At 42.7% G+C, this 20,791-nt stretch overlaps 1 protein-coding gene across 4 annotated transcripts in view; it reads left to right on the top strand.

Annotated features, from left to right (window-relative positions):
• PARP4 (poly(ADP-ribose) polymerase family member 4) overlaps window positions 1-19,401 on the top strand; it is a 55,818-nt gene extending 36,417 nt beyond the window's left edge. For 2 of the 4 annotated variants that reach the window (XM_088668303.1, XM_035115125.3), the window contains exons 26-39: window positions 675-845; window positions 1,971-2,051; window positions 3,225-3,305; window positions 4,245-4,340; window positions 6,787-6,918; window positions 7,103-7,150; window positions 8,196-8,321; window positions 9,987-10,199; window positions 11,074-11,154; window positions 12,338-13,093; window positions 14,101-14,205; window positions 15,220-15,322; window positions 16,495-16,624; window positions 18,358-19,401. In XM_088668303.1, the coding sequence (XP_088524429.1) occupies window positions 675-845; window positions 1,971-2,051; window positions 3,225-3,305; window positions 4,245-4,340; window positions 6,787-6,918; window positions 7,103-7,150; window positions 8,196-8,321; window positions 9,987-10,199; window positions 11,074-11,154; window positions 12,338-13,093; window positions 14,101-14,205; window positions 15,220-15,322; window positions 16,495-16,624; window positions 18,358-18,520 (2,286 nt within the window). In that variant the 3' untranslated portion in view covers window positions 18,521-19,401. The remainder of the gene's footprint in view (window positions 1-674; window positions 846-1,970; window positions 2,052-3,224; window positions 3,306-4,244; window positions 4,341-6,786; window positions 6,919-7,102; window positions 7,151-8,195; window positions 8,322-9,986; window positions 10,200-11,073; window positions 11,155-12,337; window positions 13,094-14,100; window positions 14,206-15,219; window positions 15,323-16,494; window positions 16,625-18,357) is intronic. The other 2 variants (XM_035115126.3, XM_060273832.2) reach the window with 2 other exon arrangements.
• Window positions 19,402-20,791: the final 1,390 nt, after the last annotated feature.

Below are 20,791 nucleotides of genomic sequence, written 5' to 3'. Positions count from 1 at the left end.
TCAGATAACAGGTCAATGTCCCTGTGTTTGCGATACATCAAATGCTTCTACGTGCATTACTGTCTGCGAACCAGTCTAGAAGTACCGTGCCTGTTTATTTTTCATTCTGAGATGACAGCTTATATAGGGAAAGGTTGCTTATATTGCCACCCCGCAGAGAAACAGGATGAGGTGCATCTGCATTCCAGTGACAGAATATCTTCACATTGCCCCTTATTCCGCATCCAGTGCACTCCCACTGCTAATTTTTGGACCCCCCATTCACATGACATTAGAAACAATCCACAAGCCTGTTGTTTATCGGCAAATTCTGCTGTTTAATACATTCTTTCTCAACCCGGCTTCAATCTGGCTAAAAAACGAAAGCCGCTTTCATTCTGTACTTAAGAATGGTGTGAACGTTTGAGGCAGCCATTGCACATATGCAGACGAGTGGACATCCACAGGTGGCAGCTTCATGAATAAGAGGTTTTATTTTTGGGGGGTGGGGGTTCAGGCACAGGGAAGCCAAAAGGATGTGCATTTCAGGTGAATATATCCCTGCCCCCTGTCTGCCTGATGAAGTGTCGTACAAAAAAACTTCTGCGTAGCTATATAATTCCTGTGTCCTTTTTTAACCTGTGCGAAGTGACAAGCAACAAATAATAATTTTCTGTTTCCTTCTCTGCATCCAGATGAAGAGTCAGACATCAAGAATGTCTTCTGTGGGGTGCAATGCCATTTCCATCAAATGGCAGCAGTTTGATTTTGATGCACCTGAGCTAATGTATGCCCCTGCTCAGATACAGTCTCTCTTCAATCATGACCGACTTCTGATCTATGGATTCATCTCTCACTGTACTCAGGTAATAAGCTTGTTTGCCAACCTAATCTCACCACCTTGTGACAAGCAACTGCCTAATACTTTTAGCTCCGTGCAAGTGCTTTGGAATCCCCCCCCCAATGTAATGGCGCACATGGTAAGTTTAAGTGAGAGTGGAGAAACGCAAGAACGACGAACCTTTCTGCTGAAGTGAAATTGACTCTGCTAAGAATTGTGGAGCAGGCAAAACAATACTATAGCAGTAGTAAGCATGACAAATGCAGTTGTCCACTTGGCACGAACAGGAGGCACCTCAAACACAGCTGAGCGGCCTGGCCATATTTTAGAGTAGAATTGGAAGAGACCTCAAAGGTCCACCCACCACCTGCTAACATCATCATCTAAAAAGGACACTCCCCTTCCCCCCCTTAAGACTATTAAGTCTTAAATTCACCTCTGGACAAATATGCCCATTTTAGCAACCACAAATTATATATTATATGTAACATGTCTTATTTAGCTATTTAAGGCATCTCCTTCATCTTCCCCAGATGCAACAAAACATGTCTTTCCCCTATCGGTCTCTACAGCCACAGCAGGCTCTGTTACCTTCCAACAGTTTGGCTTCACCTCCAAAGGCACTCTCCTCCATTGTCTCCCAAGGCAGACGGATGCCAACACACACTATATGCCGCTGAATCATTAGTATTTCTAAGTGGTGTGCCTAAAAATAAACCATATGGAGATAAAAACTATGAATGGCCATCTTAAAAACCAAGCAAAACCCAAACATTATTTTAAAGCACTTGTCAGAATAGGAAAGTGTCAGTGCCTGAGGGTGCCTGTCTAATCTCAGCTAGGAGGGAGTTCCATAGTCTTGGACCCGCAACTCTGAATGCCCAGCTTCTAGAGCCATGGGGCTCAGTGATTGGGCAGGGGTATAAGGAGTCAGGTGGTCCTTCAGACCTACAAAAGTAATTGATTTTATGAGATGCCAAGTACGGTGACAAAAAAAACAGCATGCAGCATGATTTATGCTCCATGCTGTTTTTATGTCACCGTACTTGCATGAAAAAGTAACAGTGCATTCTGTTACCCGTTGCAGTGAATATTCAGCATATTTAATTAAAACAAAAGGAATATTTCTGCTTGTTCTTCTTTCTTTCAGGCCACTTTAAATGCACTAATAGACAACAAAGAGCTGCAGACTGTGGTGTCCACAACTGAGCTGCAGAAGACAACGGGCACGGTGAGCTCATGCCACACAAATTGCCTCATGCGTCTCTCATAAGCTACTTCAGGGTCTAAAACAAGTAGGAATAGGGCATTTAGAAGCTGTTGTTTTAAACCACCCCCTCACTCCCATGCATGGCTGCTGCTGTTGTACAACCCGCCTTCCTTCTCACACACCCCTACCCTGCCCTGACATCATGCAAACCCAGGATTCTGATGAGGCACCACAAATCCTCTGGGGTGGGGCTGCACAATCGCATTCTTGCATTTTTATTAGAGTGGAAAGGCTGTCATTCTGAAATTAGAGTCTTTAGGCTGTACTTTAAAAGGGAAGAGCTTTCCTTGGAAGAAAGAGTAGGGTATAAATCATGATAGCTAGATAGCTAGATGATATTAATAATAATAATAATAATAATAATAATAATAATAATAATATTTATACCCCGCCCATCTGGGCGGCTTCCAACAGAAAAAATAAAATAATCTATTAAACATTAAAAGCCTCCCTAAACAGGGCTGCCTTCAGATGTCTTCTAAAAATCTGGTAGCTGTTTTTCTCTTTGACATCTGATGGGAGGGCATTCCACAGGGTGGGCACCACTACCGAAAAGGCCCTCTGCCTGGTTCCCTGCAACTTGGCTTCTTGCCAGAAGGCCCTCGGCATTGGACCTCAGTGTCCGGGCAGAACGATGGGGGTGGAGACGCTCCTTCAGGTATACTGGATAGCTAGATAGCTAGATGATAGCTAGATAGATATTATTATTGCAGGTGGCAGTCATTTAATCATATCCCCCCCTCTGAATTGTTGGATAATTTTTGCCCCTCCCCCCAAAGCTGCCATTTGCTCTGGGAGGGAAACTGCAATTGCCCCTGTGGGCAATTTTTGTTAGTAACATGGCACAGGAGGAAAATGTTTTCTTTCCTTAAAAAAATAAAACCCCTTCCCAATGTATCATGGTATTGATCCTGACTGAGTGTAGTAATCCTATAAATGTCTACTCACAACTTCCTTTTAGGTCAGCGGGTCTAAGTATCTGGTAAGTGAATCTGGGGTTGCAGCCTAAATGTTGCTTAAATTGTAATAATTATTTAAAAAACTTGGTTTTTGTATATACATATTTTTTTACTGCTACTAATTCTTTGTTGTCTCTCCCCCTCTGCCGCCTCCTCCACTGCCCAATATGTATAGATGCTGCACAAACTTGCAGCAAGAGCCTTCATTCGAGATTATGAACAAGGGATTCTTGATGAAGATGAAACAGAACATGAGGTATGTTGCCAAAAAAAAAAAGTAAAATGAAAAACATGGAACAATTTAATGGCCAGCCATTTTAGTTATAGCTGCTGCTCATTTAGATATGACTTTTGATTAATTGTAGGAGGTTAGGGCCACAGTCGTATACATTGTACGTATCCAATTGAATTCAGTGTGGCTTATTTCTGAAGAGGCATGTATAAAATTGCACTGTAATTGATTAAACCTACACAAATCTGCACATTACAAAAATATCAGTTTTAAAGAATATAAGATTTGCTTTGAAAAGATTATTGTGCAAGTTGATAAAAATTGCTGTGTACTTTCTGTGACCTACATAGCATGCGTTAAATAATGGATAGCAAGACAAATAGCGTAGTATTTGACGGAAACGGAACTGCAGTGGAACAGAAACAGCACTGATTGTGGTGGATACAGGCTGGAATGGAAATTGCTGCTTTTTTTTACATCCGTAACCATGTGATCAAAGCAGTACTATGGATTCAGATGAGCGTATCTGAAGTTCCAACAATATGTGGGGTCCCAGTGCCATGTGGTTTTAGGATTGCTCTGCCCAGGACCTGAAATCTCTGCTCCTGTTTCGGCCCCTGGGCAAGAATAAATGCATTAGTATGCGGCTTTGTTTTTAGCTACACTTTGGGGAGGGAAGGAATCCCTTTCTGACAGGGAGGGGACTAGGGGTCATTGTATGTGGAGCAAGACAGATGCCTTCAAATTTAAAACCTCACAGCTTTTGTAGCCAGCTTTTCTTTTCAGCAGCCACGATATAGCCAAACTGACCTTATTACTTTGGGAGTGGTTTGCCAACGCTTATTTGATTCACCATTCGGAGAATCATCTCTTCACTGTTTTCAGCCCTATACTTCACCTGCTTTAATTAGAGCTCTGTGCGTTGTTTTGAAATAACAATCTGCCTGTGTCTTGCCTATTTAGATGAAGAAGCAGCTGCTGAAGTCCCAAATCATTGAGCTCAGTCTGAAGAACTCTATTGTGACCCAGTTTACAAGTTTTGTGGCAATAGAGGAAAGGGTACGTGTGTTCACTGAGGTATTTTATATGCATGAGCTGTTCCTTAATCCTTGGGCCCACCATTCATACTTTCATCAGTTTTCTTATTGACCTGATATTAATGACTGCATTTATTATTACTGAGCATCAGAAGTATAGGAGGTGCTGGGAAGAAGAAGCACCTAAAGATGGGTTGTATCCTGGTACCACTTGGGTCATGTAATCCATGAATCATTTTATACTCCTGCTCAGGAGACTCCACCCAGGTCCCCTTCATGCCTTCCCCAGAATCAGTGCTTTTCTTTCATCTCATCTCTTGAAAACCTTTGTGTCTAGTCTAAATACTATTTTTCTCCCTGGAATCTAAAGATTCTATTTCACTTGTTTTTCACCTTCACTTCTTTCTTTCTTTTCAAAAAAACTTTATCTTTGTTCTGTTCTTCCTTATGCTTCTCTGCTAACCACTTGTACCCTCTCTCCCTTGGCATTGTTTTCCTCAGAACAGCTGTAAAATGCATTGCATTTTCAACTGGTCTCCATTTTGCAGAACAAGCAGGGGAGTGTACTTGGTTACCCAGCTTTCTTCTTAACTGAGATGACTATCGCCATTGAACAATTGTTCGAAGTATCATAACTGTTAATCTCATTTCTTGGACACATTGCAAAATTGGGGCAGGCAAGGTGATGTAACACAGGTGTGGGAAACCTTTGGCCCTCCAGATATTGTTAAACTACAACTCCCATCATCCCTTCCCATTGGCCATGCTTGCTGTGGCTGATGGGGACCATAGTTCAGCAACATATGGTGCGTCAAAGGTTCCCCACCACTGATGTGGTGGGCAGCCCTGAAGGCAGCCCTGTTTGTTGTTGTTGTTTAGTCACTTAGTCGTGTCCGACTCTTCATGACCCCATAGACCAGAGCACACCAGGCAATCCTGTCCTCCACTGCCTCCCGCAGTTTGGTCAGACTCATGTTGGTAGCTTCGAGAACACTGTCCAGCCATCTCGTCCTCTGTCGTCCCCTTGTCCTAGTGCCCTCAGTCTTTCCCAACATCAGGGTCTTTTCCAGGGAGTCTTCTCTTCTCATGAGGTGGCCAAAGTATTGGAGCCTCAGCTTCACGATCTGTCCTTCCAGTGAGCACTCAGGGCTGATTTCCTTCAGAATGGAGAGGTTTGATCTTCTTGCAGTCCATGGGACTCTCAAGAGTCTCCTCCAGCACCATAATTCAAAAGCATCAATTCTTCGGCGATCAGCCTTCTTTATGGTCCAGCTCTCACTTCCATACATCACTACTGGGGAAACCACAGCTCTAACTATACGGACCTTTGTCGGCAAGGTGATGTCTCTGCTTTTTAAGATACATCCCTAAGCCCTGTTTAGGGAAGTTTCTAATATTTGATGCTTTAGTATTCTGTTGGGCGCCGCCCAGAGTGGCTGGGGAAACCCAGCCAGATGGGCAGGGTATAAATAAATGATGATGATGATGATGTAACATAATAAACAGGCTGCTCCATGCCATTGCACAGAGGGACTGCTCACATCATTTGTGCCTGAGTGTGAAGCACCAAATTTGCATGTTGCGTCATCTGTGGGGTGAGGAGGCATTCTTTACCTGAAAGGAGCTCCACTCTGGGTTACGCATGGACCAATGCAAACTGGGGGGAAACACTGCATAAGGGGGCTTCCTACAGCCAAGCAGAGCAGCACATAGTGGAGAACATGCTGAATCTGCTTAAAGCAGGGGTGTCTCACCTGTGGCCCTCTAGATCAGGCATCCCCAAACTCAGCCCTCCAGATGTTTTGGGACTACAATTCCTATCATCCCTGACCACTGGTCCTGTTAGCTAGGGATGATGGGAGTTGTAGTCCCAAAACATCTGGAGGGCCGAGTTGGGGGTGCCTGCTCTAGATGTTGTTTGGGGTCCCCGAGTTTGGGGATGCCTGCTCTAGATGTTGTTAGACTCCAACTTCCATCAGGCTCATCCAGCATAGCCAATGGTATGGTAGTTCAACAACAACAACATATTGGTTTCCCCAGCCACTCTGGACAGCTCCCAACAGAATATTTAAAATAGACATTAAAAACTTCCCTAAACAGGGCTGCCTTCAGATGTCTTCTAAAAGTCTGACAGTTGTTTATTTCCTTGACATCTGACGGGCCCTCTGCCTAGTTCCCTGTAACCTCACTTCTTGCAGTGAGGGAACTGCCAGAAGGCCCTCGGAGCTGGACCTCAATGTCCGGGCTGAACGATGAGGGTGGAGACGTTCCTTCAGGTATACAGGTTCCCCACCTCTGTCTTAAAGCTATGTTTTTCTTAGGATTTCCCCATCCCAGTTCAGATTAATTCCAGTGTTCATTTTTGTATCTTGAAGCATGCACATTATTTTACGTAATTTATAACCCTGCTTTTTAATACTTATTTTTGTGGTGCTTTTTATTCATCCCCTGCCCTGCCCCACATTCAGGATACAAAGGAAGACCAGACTGCTGATACTCTGGATGTTTTGGAACTTGTAGCCATGGTGGATGTAGACTTCTTACCCTACATGGAATATCAGTCAAAAGGACAGGTGGCTCCTTGCAAGTCCCTAAGTTTTGTATGTATCCAACACTTTCTTGGTCCTCTTCTCCCTTCATGCACTCCACTTCATGCATCTCATGAAGTGGTCTGTGGTCCATGGACATGGTAAAATGCTTTTTTCATTATTACTAATTTTCCTTCCTTCCCTATTTTATCTCATTTCCCCACCACCTCTCTCTCTGTGTGTGTGTTTGTTCCAGTCATCAAGCGCCTTCATCGTTGAGGAGGAGGAGGAAAGAGAACGTGAAGTATGTTGACAAAAAGAAAAAAAATACTTGAAACCGTATGTTGGTCAGCCATTTCAATTGTTGTTGCCTTTGCTTAATTGTATGAGGTTAAGGTTGGACTCTTACATGTCCTGACTTGTGAATTGCATTGAGCTCAGTATTAAAGTCCGTATTAATAAGTGTAATTATACTTAGATACAACCTTGACATTTCATTAGACAAAAACTAGAGCCATACTTCGATGGGTCAGTTCCCTCTTACTAACTTAGCGTTTAATTTGCCTGTTCTGCCTTTGTTCACCTTCGTTTGCAAATGTCTTGAACACTGAGACATGGGAATGAAATTTAATGAAATTAAAACAGTGGCGGCCAATGTGGTGCCCTCCAGATGTTTTGTACTCTCAACTCCCATCCGCCCCAGTTAGCATGGCCAGTGGTCAGGGATGATGAAAGTTGTGATCCAAAATATATAGGTTGCACTACATTGGCTGGGTTGAAGACACTGTTCTGCATTTCAAATTCTAAGAGCTCTTCATCCCCCACAACTGTTTTCAAAGGTGGGGAAGGGGACACACTGTGGGAGGAATTGTGCCCCCATTCCCAAGAAGTTGCTGTTTGCTCAGGGAGGAAAACTTTTACAGTGGTACCTTGGTTGTCGAATAGCTTGGCTCCCGAACGCCGCAAACCCGGAAGTAAGTGTTCCAGATTGCAAACATTTTTCGGAAGCCGAACATCCGACGTGGCTTCCACTTGACTGCAGGAAACTCCTGCAGCCAATCGGAAGCCACTTGTTGATTTTTGAATGGTTTTGTGAATCTAATGGACTCCCGGAACAGATTATGCTCGAAAACTGTACAGACACTTGAGAGCATTTTTTTTGACAGGGATATGGCACTGGGGAGAATTTGTTTTTAGGGTTGTTGTTTTTTAAAAAAAAACCTCCTCCATGTATCACAGTCTTGATCCCAACTATACCCCTGACATGTTTTATTATTACTAGTACAATAATCATTACTAATTATGCTTCCTTTTATTCTATCCCCCCACCTCTCACCACCCATATATAGACGATGCTTGACTTTCATTTAGCAGAAGATTTAGGAGTTTATGAAGAAGTGACTATTGAGAAGGACGAAATAGAATTTGTGATGAAAAAGAAAAAGAAAAGCAAAAAAAGGGTGAGGGAACTTGAGGTATATTGCTGCAAAAAATACAACAAAAAACATGAAACAGTTTATTGGTCAGCCATTTTAATTAGAGCTGTTTTTTAAAATTCATTGCACATGTTTAAGGATAGAGTCATACACATTCTGACCTTTGAGTCCCATTGAACTCAGTATTAAAATCCCTTTTAATAAATGTAATAATAGATACAATCTTGGTGTTTATTAGACAAGATTAAGAACTAATCTAACATAACTCAAAGGCCTCAATGATTCACTTCTAGAAAGCATTTTTCCCAAGATGAAACTTTTCAGTTAAACCTGTGTCATGAAAACACTTGCAAGCTTTAGTTAATAATAAGTTGCACACACAACTATTTGGAACATAGGAGCTGCCTCTGTTTCCTAAGAAGCCTACCTGTTTCAGCGGAGACAAATAAATGTGAGGATGTAGTTATTTGGGGGGGGGCACACAGATTTTATTCTTGCTAGCCCAGAACTAAGGTTTTTACTAAGTCAGCATGAATTAAAATGGTAGCTCTACACAGAGCAGTATAGAGCAGAGTTTCCCAAACTTCGGTCTCCAGCTGTTTTTAGACTACAGTTCCCATAATCCCTGACCACTGAGTCTTGCTAGCTAGAGATGATGAGAGTTGTAGTCTAAAAACAGCAGGAGATCCAAGTTTGAGAAGCTCTGGTACAGAGCTTTATTATCCGACAATGCCTTCCTCCATCGTCGTGATCCATTCGTGTTTACTTAGAAGTAACTTTGCTGAATGGGATAAGTTAACACATTTGTAACTTCCTGTGGCACTAGCATTAAAGGAATAAAAGCACTCAGTGCCTAATCCCAGATATTATTTACAGTTTATGTTGACTACAGATCTAGTATAGTTTTTAAAGATTTTTCCCCCCTTTAAGTAAAAGTGATTTTTTATGTTTGGTGCCTGTAGTTTATATTTCCAGAATAAAACCTCTTAAGGAGGTTTCTTTCTGACAGATCATGGATTACTGTTGTTTTTGTTAAACCTACTAGTTGCTTGTCATCAAACAGGTCTCTGAGTAATTTACATTGAAGAACATATACAGTCATACCTCTGGTTGCGAACGTGATCCGTGCAGGAGGCACGTTCACAACCCGCAGCATTCGCAGCCTGAAGCGCCGCAACTGCGCACACATGTGACACGATTTGGCGCTTTTGTGCATGCGTGTAATGTCATTTTGTGGTTCTGCGCATGCGCGAGCGCCGAGACCCAGAAGTAACCCATTCCGGTACAGTGGTACCTCTACTTACGAATAACTCTACTTATGAATGTTTCTACTTACGAATGGAGCTCCATCCGCCATCTTGGATGCGGTTTAGATAGGATTTTTTCTACTTACGAATTTTTTCTCCCAATGCATTCCTATGGGATTCGACTTACAATTTTTTTCTACTTACAAATGTGCGTTTGGAACGCATTAAATTCGTAAGTAGAGGTACCACTGTACTTCCGGGTTCAGCGCGGTCCGCAACCCGAAAATGTGTAACCCGCAGTGTTCGTAACCCAAGGTATGACTGTACATGAATACATTATAACATAGAAGGGGGGGGGGTTATATAAGCATTGTGAATAAGCTTGTGAATAATGATATATAAAAACAATGTGTGTTTTCCCACCTGTGAGTCTAAAAGAAAAAAAATTACTCCGCAGAAATCTACTGTTTCCATGGCTGACCACGTGCCTGAATGTATGTCATTTGCTCCTCTACGGCGGGTATCATTTCTTAAGGAACCCAAGAAGGCAGTTCCACTTACTGAGGCAGAAGATTTGAGTATGTCACTGCCGTTTCATATGGAGGAGGAATTTACAGGTGGCATGCCGGCAGGTGACATGAGCAGTTCTCTTCTCAGTTCTGACTTGAAGGTAATCCCCAAAGCTGCTTAGTCGGGGCATATGCTAAGTGCATACTGCTTCCCCTGGGTCAGTACTACTTCATGCAGGTGTCTTTTTTGGAGGAAGAGAGCACTGGGCACTTAGAATACTTTTGTAATACTTGGTTTGTTTACACATATAGTAGAGCCAAAGCAGAGGCAACCAGCATGCGCGTATGCCTGCCACACAGCTGATCCACTCCTTCTCATCCAGTCCCCAGAGAAAGATACCAAAAACTGCTTCCAATGTTAACATTATTTCATGTGCGTTTCTAAAATTCCTCTTAAGGAAGTTCTCTTCAGACAGAAATTCGGGGGATCTTTTTGACCACTTGTATGACTCAGTGGGAGGCACATCTAAACATTGAAGGGGATTCAAAAACAGATTTTCCAGGGTTTTGAATGATAATGTAGGGAAAAGGTAAAGGTAAAAGGTAAAGGACCCCTGGACAGTTAAGTCCAGTCAAAAGCGACTATGGGGTTGCGGCACTCATCTCGCTTTCAGGCCGAGGGAGCTGGCGTTTGTCCACAGACAGCTTTCCAGGTCATGTGGCCAGCATGACTAAACCGCTTCTGGTGCAACGGAACACCGTGACGGAAACCAGAGCGCACGGAAACGCTGTTTACCTTCCCGCCGCAGCGGTACCTATTTATCTACTTTTGTAGATGGCATGCTTTTGAAACTGCTAGGTAGGCAGGAGCTGGGACAGAGCAACAGGAGCTCACACTGTTGTGCGGATTCAAACCACCAACCTTCTGATCGGCAAGCCCAAGAGGCTCAGTGGTTTAGACCGCAGCGCCACCCGCATTCCTTATAACATGTGTGAACCATATATGAGTCTGAATGAATTGATTTTTCTTCATAGTTGAGTGATACTTCCACACCTGACATCATGCCTGAATTAGCAGATGAGATTTCTTCTCCAGTAAACTTAACAACAAAGAAGGTAATTCTGAAAGCCTCCTAGTCTGGTCATATGTGGAATGCACACTGCTTTCCTAAGCAGTGAGAAATTCCAGGGGCAGCCGTGCTATTTGGATACCTACAGCATTTTTGTAATACAGTGGTGCCTCGCTAGACGAAATTAATTTGTTCCACAGGTCTTTTCTTATAGTGAAAAATTCGTCTAGCGAATCCCATAGGAATGCATTGAATTCTTTTTGAATTTTTTTTGCCCATAGGAACGCATTAATTGAATTTCAATGCATTCCTATGGGAAACCGTGATTCGCTAGACGAATTTTTCGTAAAACGCATTCGTCTAGCGAGGCAACCTCTGCTCGAAAAATCCTTTCGTTAAGCGGAAATTTCGTTAAGCAGGGCATTCATTAAGCGAGGCACCACTGTATTTGGATTGTTTACAAATATAGAAGTGGAACACACAAGTGGAGGCAACTGGTATATGCTCTCCTGCCATGCAGCTGATCTACTCCTTCGCATCCAGTCCCCAGAGAGAGATACCACCAGTTGCCTTCAGATCACAGCTAACTCTGCTTCTTCCCCTTGCAAAACTTTTCTTTATGCGTGTGTGCGTGCGTGCACACACACACACACACACACACACACTGTTGGGTGTGCCCCCTTTTCCAAGCATTGATTGCTTTTCCCACCCTAAACGTTCAATAAGGATTAAGAAACTATCTACTCACAATTCATTCTTGTAAAGATGCTGAACCACTAGGAAATGCTAACATTCATTCTTCTGTTAAATCCCAAGTTATGATCAGGGAGTACTCCAAGGCAAGGGTTGCTCGAGCATGGCCCTCCAGATGTTGCTGTGCTACAAGTCCCATCATTTTTGACTGTTTACCATGCTGGGTGGTGGGAGTTGGAGTCTACTGACACCTCGTGGCCACTGGTTAGACACCCCTGCTGCCAGGCAATCCCATTATAGACAGCAATCTCGCCACAATCCAAAGGTCCTCTAAGGAAGTTCTCCCAAGGCACACCTTCTGGGGATTTTTTTTTTAATCAGTTGTACAACTTTGGTGGGAGGCATACCTTAACATTACAAGAGTTTGTGTGAGGGGTTTCAGAAGCAGATTTTTCAAGGCTGCGGAAGTTAATGCAGGAAAAGCAGAATGTGTGTGAACCAAATTTGAGTCTAAAATAACAACCTTTACGCCGTAGGTGCCTTCTGCTTTTGTTGCTCACAGCGAGCTTAGAGGTAGCTCCTTGGGCTTCGGTTTTGGAATCCAAAATAGTGCTCCGATAAGCACCCTTCCTCCACCGCCTCCTTGTCCTCTATCTGGGAACATCCACACGTTTGGATCACCTGCAACTGGTCTGTTTGGTCCTGCTTTTGGATCACCTACTTTTGGATCACCTGCAGCTGGTCACTTTGGTTCACAGGCAGTCCCCCAAGCTCCGATAAGCAGTGCTTCACCACTGCCGCCTGTGCCTGGAGGCATCCCCAACACGTTGGCTTTTGGGTCATCTGCAGCTGGCCTGTTTTGTTCTACTTCCAGTCCCAGTTTGGATTCACAGGCAATTCCCCAAGCTCCAATAAGTACCGCTGCTGCTGCTGCTCCACCACCTCCTCTGCCTGGAGGCATCCGCAGCATGTTTGCTTCGGGATCACCTGCCACTGGTCCGTTTGGTTCTACTTTTGGATCACCTGCCACTGGTCCGTTTGGTTCACCGGCAATCCCCCAAGCCTTTAGCTTGAGGAAATTTGATATGCTTCAACAGAAGGATCCGTTTCCACCTCCAACGCTTCCAGCTGAAAGAGCGTTTGCTCCTTTTACACTTTCTCCAGTACACCTAAAAGCGTTTGCACAAGGAATCGCACAGGAGTCAGTCAGCCCTCTTCGCAGAGTGCCAGAAGTGCAGCGCTCAAAGGAACCCCCTGAGGCTTCTCACAAGATGCACTATAGCTTGCAGGAGGTACGATGTCTTTAACTATTTTTAAAACTGTATTTTAATTGTATTCCACCCAGGGACATTCCGGCGAAGGCGGGGTGATTTTATATCTATATATGCTTATCTGTGCTTATTGCTTCTCTAGCCTATACTACTATTCTTGATGGAGCGCTTACCCTTAGAGAACAGGGCTTTTAGATGTGCTGGGTTAGGTTATGATTCTTCAACAATGTTGTCAAGCAACATCAATAGTATTATTTAAAAGGTCCACCAGATGTTGTATTTTCTGCGCCAACTAAAGAAATTTAAATTGCCCTAGGAAGTGTTGATCCAATTTTACAGAAGCATCATTGAAACTGTTCTGTATAATTCTATTACTGCTTGGTATGGTACAGAATCCAAGACAGACAAGAAAAGTCTCCAACGAGCTGTAAGAATTGCAGAAAGGGTAACTGGTGCTAGCTTGCCTACAATAGAGTCAATCTATGCTACCAGAGTTAAGAAGAGAGCAGAGAGAATTGCAGCAGATCCTTTACATCCCTGCCATCATCTGCTAGATTTACTCCCATCTGGACGTCGCTACAGGTCTTCATATACAAAATCGGCCAGGCACAGGAACAGTTTTTTCCCTTGTGCCATTAAATTGTTAAATTTGTAGATGCATAGCTGAAGGGGAGGTCAATTATGGGTGGGTTTCTTTGCTTATTTGTATTGTGAGTGGAACAGTGTGTGTATGTTTACATTGCAATGTAGCCGAAACAAATTCTAAGTATGTTGAAAAATGTACTTGTCCAATAAATTATTATTATTATTATTATTATTATTATTATTATTATTATTATAGGCTTATCTGTGCTTATTGCTTCTCTAGCCTATATGACTATTCTTGATGAAGCGCCTACCCTTAGAGAACAGGGCTTTTAGATGTGCTGGGTTAGGTTGTGATTCTTCACATCCCTTGAGGACTAGCTCGGGGAGGGGGGGGATATTTTTCACTCAACACTGTTGTCTGTCTCTCTCTCTCTTTAAAGGATACTCTCATGAAGAAGTGCAAAATAAAAAAGCATCAATCATTTCCTGCACAGAAGCCGCAAAGGGTTGTATCCTGGCCTCAACTCTTTAAACTCCAGAATCAGGTATGCACTCTCTTTTTATCTATAGCTGTTGCAAGAAAAGAGGGGGGGAACCCAGACAAATGGACCCTACCCATGGGCATAGCCAGGGGGAGCAGAGGGGGCAGTTGCGCCCCCCCCAGATAAAGTAAAACAATAAAAGTACTTAACTAGTGGTTCTGCCCCCCTAACAAAAGTCCTGCCCCCCACAAAAATCCTGGTTACGCCCATGACTCTACCATTACTTTGCAGAAACAGAGGGCCTATCCCTCTGATACTGTGGGGAAGGGACGTTTTGACAAATAGAGTTGGTTGTTGCAGCTTTATGGTTGTCTTTATATTTTATTGATTTACATTTGTGAGCTGCCCAGAGAGGACACCATTGATGGGGTGGTATAGAAATTCCTAAATGAAGCAGTATTTTGTTTATGTATTTGCATATCCTAGATGCCTCAATACACAGGTTCTTCGGGCGTCAAGCAGTTTAGACATTAAAACAAAAACGAAACATAGCATAGAATAACAGAAAGAATTTCAGAGTAAGATCTCACAGAAAACACAAAGTATAACCGGGGGGGTGGGAACGGGGGACGGACGGACTTTGGGTCTCTTCCCATGTTAATGACATAGGTGGGCAACCTACAACCTGAGGGCTACACACAATATTTGGCCCAATTTCATACAGATGGAAAGAAAGGCAAAAACAGGGAGAAAGCAAAAACAGAAAAGGGGCATCCCACCCCATTTTTTGTTCTGGCCCTGCCCACTTTTGGCATGCAGCCTTAAACAGATTACCCCCAGGGAAACGCAACCCTATCCAGAAGACAAATTTTCCACCTCCGTTACATGAGAAGCCTTACCTTTTTTGCCATTTGTGCCTCACCTATGTTAAGGAGGCTGCCTGGTTTCTTTTTAACAGAGCCATTCATGACATGTGTTTATTTTCCTTAAAAAAAGAAAGAAAGAATAGCTTTCACACAACAATTCTCCTCTTCCCCCATTTTATTTTTATGAATGTGTTTTCCTTTTATATTCCAGGATGGTTTTTGGCAGCTGATCCCTGAGCTTGGGACTCTTCTGGATTTCGATGTGGATTATTTTGTCAACGTTTCACTTGCAAAAAAGGGAATTAATTCACTTGGTAAATCCCATTTTACTTCCTTTATACAGTGTACTCGAACTTCTGAAATGCTTATTCCCACTGAAAGCATTGTGAAAAGTCGGTAATGACTAACTTAAATCCTATTGATTTCAGTGGAACCTAGGCATAGTGTTTATAAAGTGCATACACAGCTCTCCTGGCATACTCACAAATTGTCCTACAAAAGTTCACATGAACAAAAAAGAAAAATGTTATTGCTGTTGTTTGCTTTATGGCTGTATACAGACTTTTTCCCGGTTCTGCAGCAGGGCAAGATGAGCAAACTGTGGGCCTGCCACTCAGCAACAGTAAATGATCCAGTGGGCATCAAAATAATTTTATATATAGTTAGACATTTTGGTTTTCAGAAATACTATTTACAGCTATAATAAAAGCTCAATGGAATGGATTTGGGGAGTGAGGGTGTCATAGAATTCTACTCAATATGATTGAGAGCAGAACTCCCAATGTATAGTTAGCAGAGTAAAAACTTAAACACGTTGCGGGATTCCAAAAAAATAGACCAGAGGCAATTACATTTCATCCAGCAGAGCTTTACTGCTACTGAAGGCAAATGAGCATAATGGCCGCAAATCCAATATATTCAGGATTGGCACTACTGTCCATAAGAAAGCAGACTTAACTTAAACTTACAATGACTTATAATAAGACTAAACCTTCACACTAAGCATATTATGTACAGAACACCACACCAGAAGGAAGAGAGATAGAAAGAGAAACCCAGGCTCCTTCTGGCCTTATTATTATAGTCAGCCTGACCTTGACTGAGAGAGATAACACAACCAGTTTAAGAAGTCAGCTGTACTCAGCTGCTCTGAAGGAATAACCCAAATAACATGAATTTTCTGCTTGTTTCTTTCACACAGAGAAGCTTCCTGAACCCTCTTGAATTAATTAGAATAGAAAAGCTCTCTACACATCAGATCAATACTTTCTGTACTGAGAAATGCAAACTGACAGACAGAATCCATGCACTCTTAGAGGCAAAATCTTTTGATACTCAAGTTTTAGATATGGAGGGTTCCTCTGTCAGTACCACCAATCTGCTCGACAACAGCACCGACACTTTAGTTAGGAGTACTTTTAAGAATTAATTCTTTAATATGAAACGTAGCCAGTTAAATGGTACTGCTTGTTTCTTATTCATCCAGGCCCCAAAGGAAAAGAGAAGCTGTTGCGGTTGATTGCTACACTTCTGGTGCTACAGGTTATACGTTTCAAGCGACTGGAAGGCCTCGTCTTCAGATCTTTAACAACACTGAATGACTCTCCCTCATCATGGTACGTTTTGTAAGCAGACTTAACATTTCAGGCAACTCTTATCTAAAAGCTGAAGTGTTTAAATCAGTTGTAGGCATTACGGTAATCCGTAGTACTAGGACTTCCTTGAGTCAAAGCAAACTGAGGCTGTAAACAGGGGGGGGGGCGGCTTTGGGACTTGTAGGTGGAAGTCAGGGAGATCAGCAATGTATCCTGCGCCATTGACAGGTAGAGCCACTCTGACTGGCTTTAAGTAAAGCAGGAAAGGTGGCGACTGGCTGAGGGCAGGCAGGTCGGTGCTCCATTTGCCATTTGCCCTCCTCTGGTTGTAAAACACATATTGAGGGGGATGTTTCAGGATATGAGACTCCAAGTGGGTGACGTCTGAGTGCAGCTTAAACAGTAACTTGTATTTCAAATAATAATAACTTGTTTAATGTGAAACTTTAGGCTTTGGAAAAGAGGACTGACCATGTCCAACATTAGGAGAAGGCTACGTTCATCAGGAGTCTGAGGTTCTAACCATCCAGTCTGTAACTAAATCCATTTCAAATGCTAACTTTAGAGATAAATCTTCTACCTGGGTTGATGCCGTTGTAAAAACTTCAAAATGGGACCTGCGGAGCTTCCCACATAGCTGGCCCAATTAGCAGAGAAACGTAGCTTTCCAGCCTGAAGGATACCCAGGCTGAGCTCAGAGAGAGAAGAGGCAAATGAATCACAGATTTCCAGTTTCAGACAGAAAAGCAGTTTTACTGCCAGTCATAAAAAGCATGATGGTTACAAACACTATTTACAAAGAAAAGAGTTCATTGCTTCTGCCTCTCCAGGCAGAGGTCTCTTTACATCCAGCCAGATCAGACTCCTTTAAAGAGTTCTCACCATCACTCCCCATAAGCTGCACATGCCCAGATTACGTCCTCCTTTGACCTTGTAGCTGTCCAAGCTAGCAGCTTCTGGAAACTAGCTTCTCACAGATAACAGCAACACAGAATGTTCTTGCTTTCTGAGAATGAATGACACCAACACCCAACAGATACCTGTCCCCTGTATCGTTGGGGGACTGTGGAAAGTTTTTCCCCTTAGGTTTTCCCAAATTACAGTTGGTTGTAATTAGTTTGTGGTATAGATATGTTAAGGGTACTCACAATCCATTGGAAACATTCACATAAATCTCACTGGAATAAAAAAGGCTTAGGAATGTCATCCATCTAGTCCATCTAGTCCAATGGTCCATCTAGCTCAGTATTTTCTAAGCTGACTGATAAGGAGCTTTTCAGAGTTTGTCAGAAATCTTTTCCAGCTGTATTTGGAGATGTGAGGCATCGAACCTGGGATCTTTTGCATGCAAGGCATGTGCTTTGCTACCACTGAGCCCATGACCCTTCACGTGTACAAATCTGTACAATGCTGATTTCAGATACCCTCTTTGTTTTAATGAAAGAACAGTTGGTGAAGTTGGTGGGAGTCTTTTAGGCCAGAATCCAGAGCTAGAGCATCCAACCTCTAATTGAAAACCTCTACCAAGGAAAACCTGCAAACTAGGCAATTGGTTCCATTTTCAGACTTGTCTGTTAATAGGTTTTTCCTAATGTGCAGCCAAAATCTACGCAATTATAGTCACAGGGCCCATTAGATACAGTCCTGTCCTCTATGTGTAGCAGAACAAGTCTTTTCCCTCTTGATGCTATGGTCAAGTTGCTGTTTCATTTCAAAATGATCATTTCATTCATTCCTTTCTCTGCTGTTCACAGGGCATTTGAACCTGTAAAGAAAGCAGTTGAATGGGCAAGGAGAACTGAACGAGAATTTCCAGCAATTTGCCAGCGTCTTGATCTGGGGAAAGACTGGGATTTTGCCACAAAGAAGCTGCTGCATATTGAAGAGATTGGGATCGGCATCACTGTTGTTTCATAGCTAGTCAGACTAGCATAAAAATGGCACCATCATCTATTTGCTTGTCTCTGGTCCATGGGGTCACGAAGAGTTGGACACGACTAAATGACTAACCACCAACAACAACAAATCATAATATGTTGATTTTATCTGATTAAGATTTTGGTTTTCTATCTATGTATTTAATCATGGAACTTTGATACTCCAGATTGTAACCAAGAATATAAAACACCAAAAAAATAGTATAAATATTAGGAGCTGTTTTCTCCATGTTCATTTTGGGTTGGGGTTCATTTTGTTTTACGAAATGATTTTTTTCTGTTTTAGGAGATGTTCTTACTAGGAGGCTCAGAAGTATTTATCTCAAAAGTTTAGCTGATGAACCTGGTAGTTATGGGGAAGTGAAATATAAAGACGGACAAGCAAATGGTGGGGCAAAAGCTTAAACAAGTTTGTGGGCATGGAAACTGTTTGGAGATTGACTGCGTAGTATTTTTTTTAAAAAACAACAACAGGTTTCCACCAGTGTAACAGATTCAATGAAAATGTTCCCAAATCTTATTGCCTCTGGTAATTAATGCTGGCAAAAGAATGAATGCAACATGGTAGCTAAGTATAAAGCAGAAAAAGGTTCCTCCAGCCATAAGCTGATAAAGAAAGTGCTATCAGAGTGGATTAAAGAATGTATTTGGATAGTTTGGATTTAGTTTGGATTTGTGAATACTGTCTCTTTAAAAATTAATAAGTAATCATTATAGACACATTAGCCGAACAGTTATTTTCTGAACTAAATCAATACATCTACCCAGCTACGAGTATTTTTCTGTGTGAATAACCATTTTGATCATTTTTCAAATATAATTGCACCTGATGAAAATAAACTGCTCTATTCTGCTCAGTAACTATCCAGCCTTCTTTTCTACCTGCAAATCATGGGAATTCATTTGCCACTTTGTTTTTGTGAAGATGCGGCTAGGAAAAGCAATGCTAGAATGGGGAAAAGGAAAATGGTCCAGTGCATAGGTTCCTATATTTCCACACTTCAGAAACAGTCATGTGTGTTGGCCATAAATAAGACCCTACAAAGTATAGACACTTTCTCTAAAGGTTAATTGTGCAAAATGCAGTACAGTCCAACAAGGATATGCAATACCTTCTTGTGTAAGAATAAAATATTAAATAAATAATCTTATGCGGGCAGAAGTGGATGTTTGTGGATGGGCATCATTAGATTCAACACATAGCTGCAAATTAACATGGTTTTGTGGTCAGGTTTGCATCATTCTTTAGGAAATATATGAAGAAGTATTGGTGACTCCTGCACTAAGACATGGCTGGATGCCCTGTTTAATTGTATTAAAAGCCTCCCCTACCGGTCCAAATTATAAGTACTACTTCTCCACAAACACCTATTTAGTACCATGAAGGGTGGGGGGAGCCTAATACTAAACCAGAGCAAAAACAAATATTAATGCCATATAAGGCAACAATATTGTGTTAACAAACATTGGCTTCTCCCTGATTCTCTGGAGGTTCCTTTTTCAACTTCACTCCCACCTTAAAGACTCCTACACTGATTCCTCCATCCCACCAGATGTCATTCTGCTACAGCACTGCTCCCTTTCGGGTTCGGTTTAATTCAAGAGCCTCATATATATAATTCTAGAGTTGGAAGGGATCCCGAGGGTTATCTAGTCCAACCCCCTGCAGGAACCTTTTTTGCCCGACATGCGTCTGGAACGCACGACCCTGAGATTTAGAGTCTCACGCTGTATCGACTTAACTACATTATATGCAGACGCATAGGAGCAAACTACTAGGTGCCGTGGACCCCCAACAATACTGTAAAATATTTAAGGGGATCAGGCCCCCACAAAGTTGATGGGCATTCCCATTCAAATAGAGTGTGTTGCACTGCATTATGCGATCGATTATGCGGGGCGGGGCTTAGCTGGGCTCCCACAATATTTTATTCAGGTTGGCACTCCTGTGCAGACGGGTCCCTTTTTTAAAAAAAGTTCCAAAACTGTCCCAGTCGGACAGAGAGGTACGCAGACACCTCAGAGAGCCATCGGTTTCCATGGAAACCCCCTCACATCCGCCTCACAGGATGGAACCGGAACACCGAAGGAAGGGTTCCCGCCCCCTTCTCTGACTGGCTGCTTCCCGGAACCTGCCTCGCATTGGCCGCTTCTCCCGAAAGCTGCACTGATTGGCTGCGGCGGATGGCGCCGACCGCGGATTGGCGGGCTGCCCTCGCCACCCGCCAGGCCGCTTCGTAGCCTTTAGCCG

This window comes from Zootoca vivipara, chromosome 4 (genome assembly GCF_965207765.1).
Source record: "Zootoca vivipara chromosome 4, rZooViv2.hap1.1, whole genome shotgun sequence".
Classification (NCBI taxonomy): Eukaryota; Metazoa; Chordata; class Lepidosauria; order Squamata; family Lacertidae; genus Zootoca; species Zootoca vivipara.
Note: the sequence above shows the minus strand (reverse complement) of the source record. Positions and strands in the feature narration are given on the sequence as shown.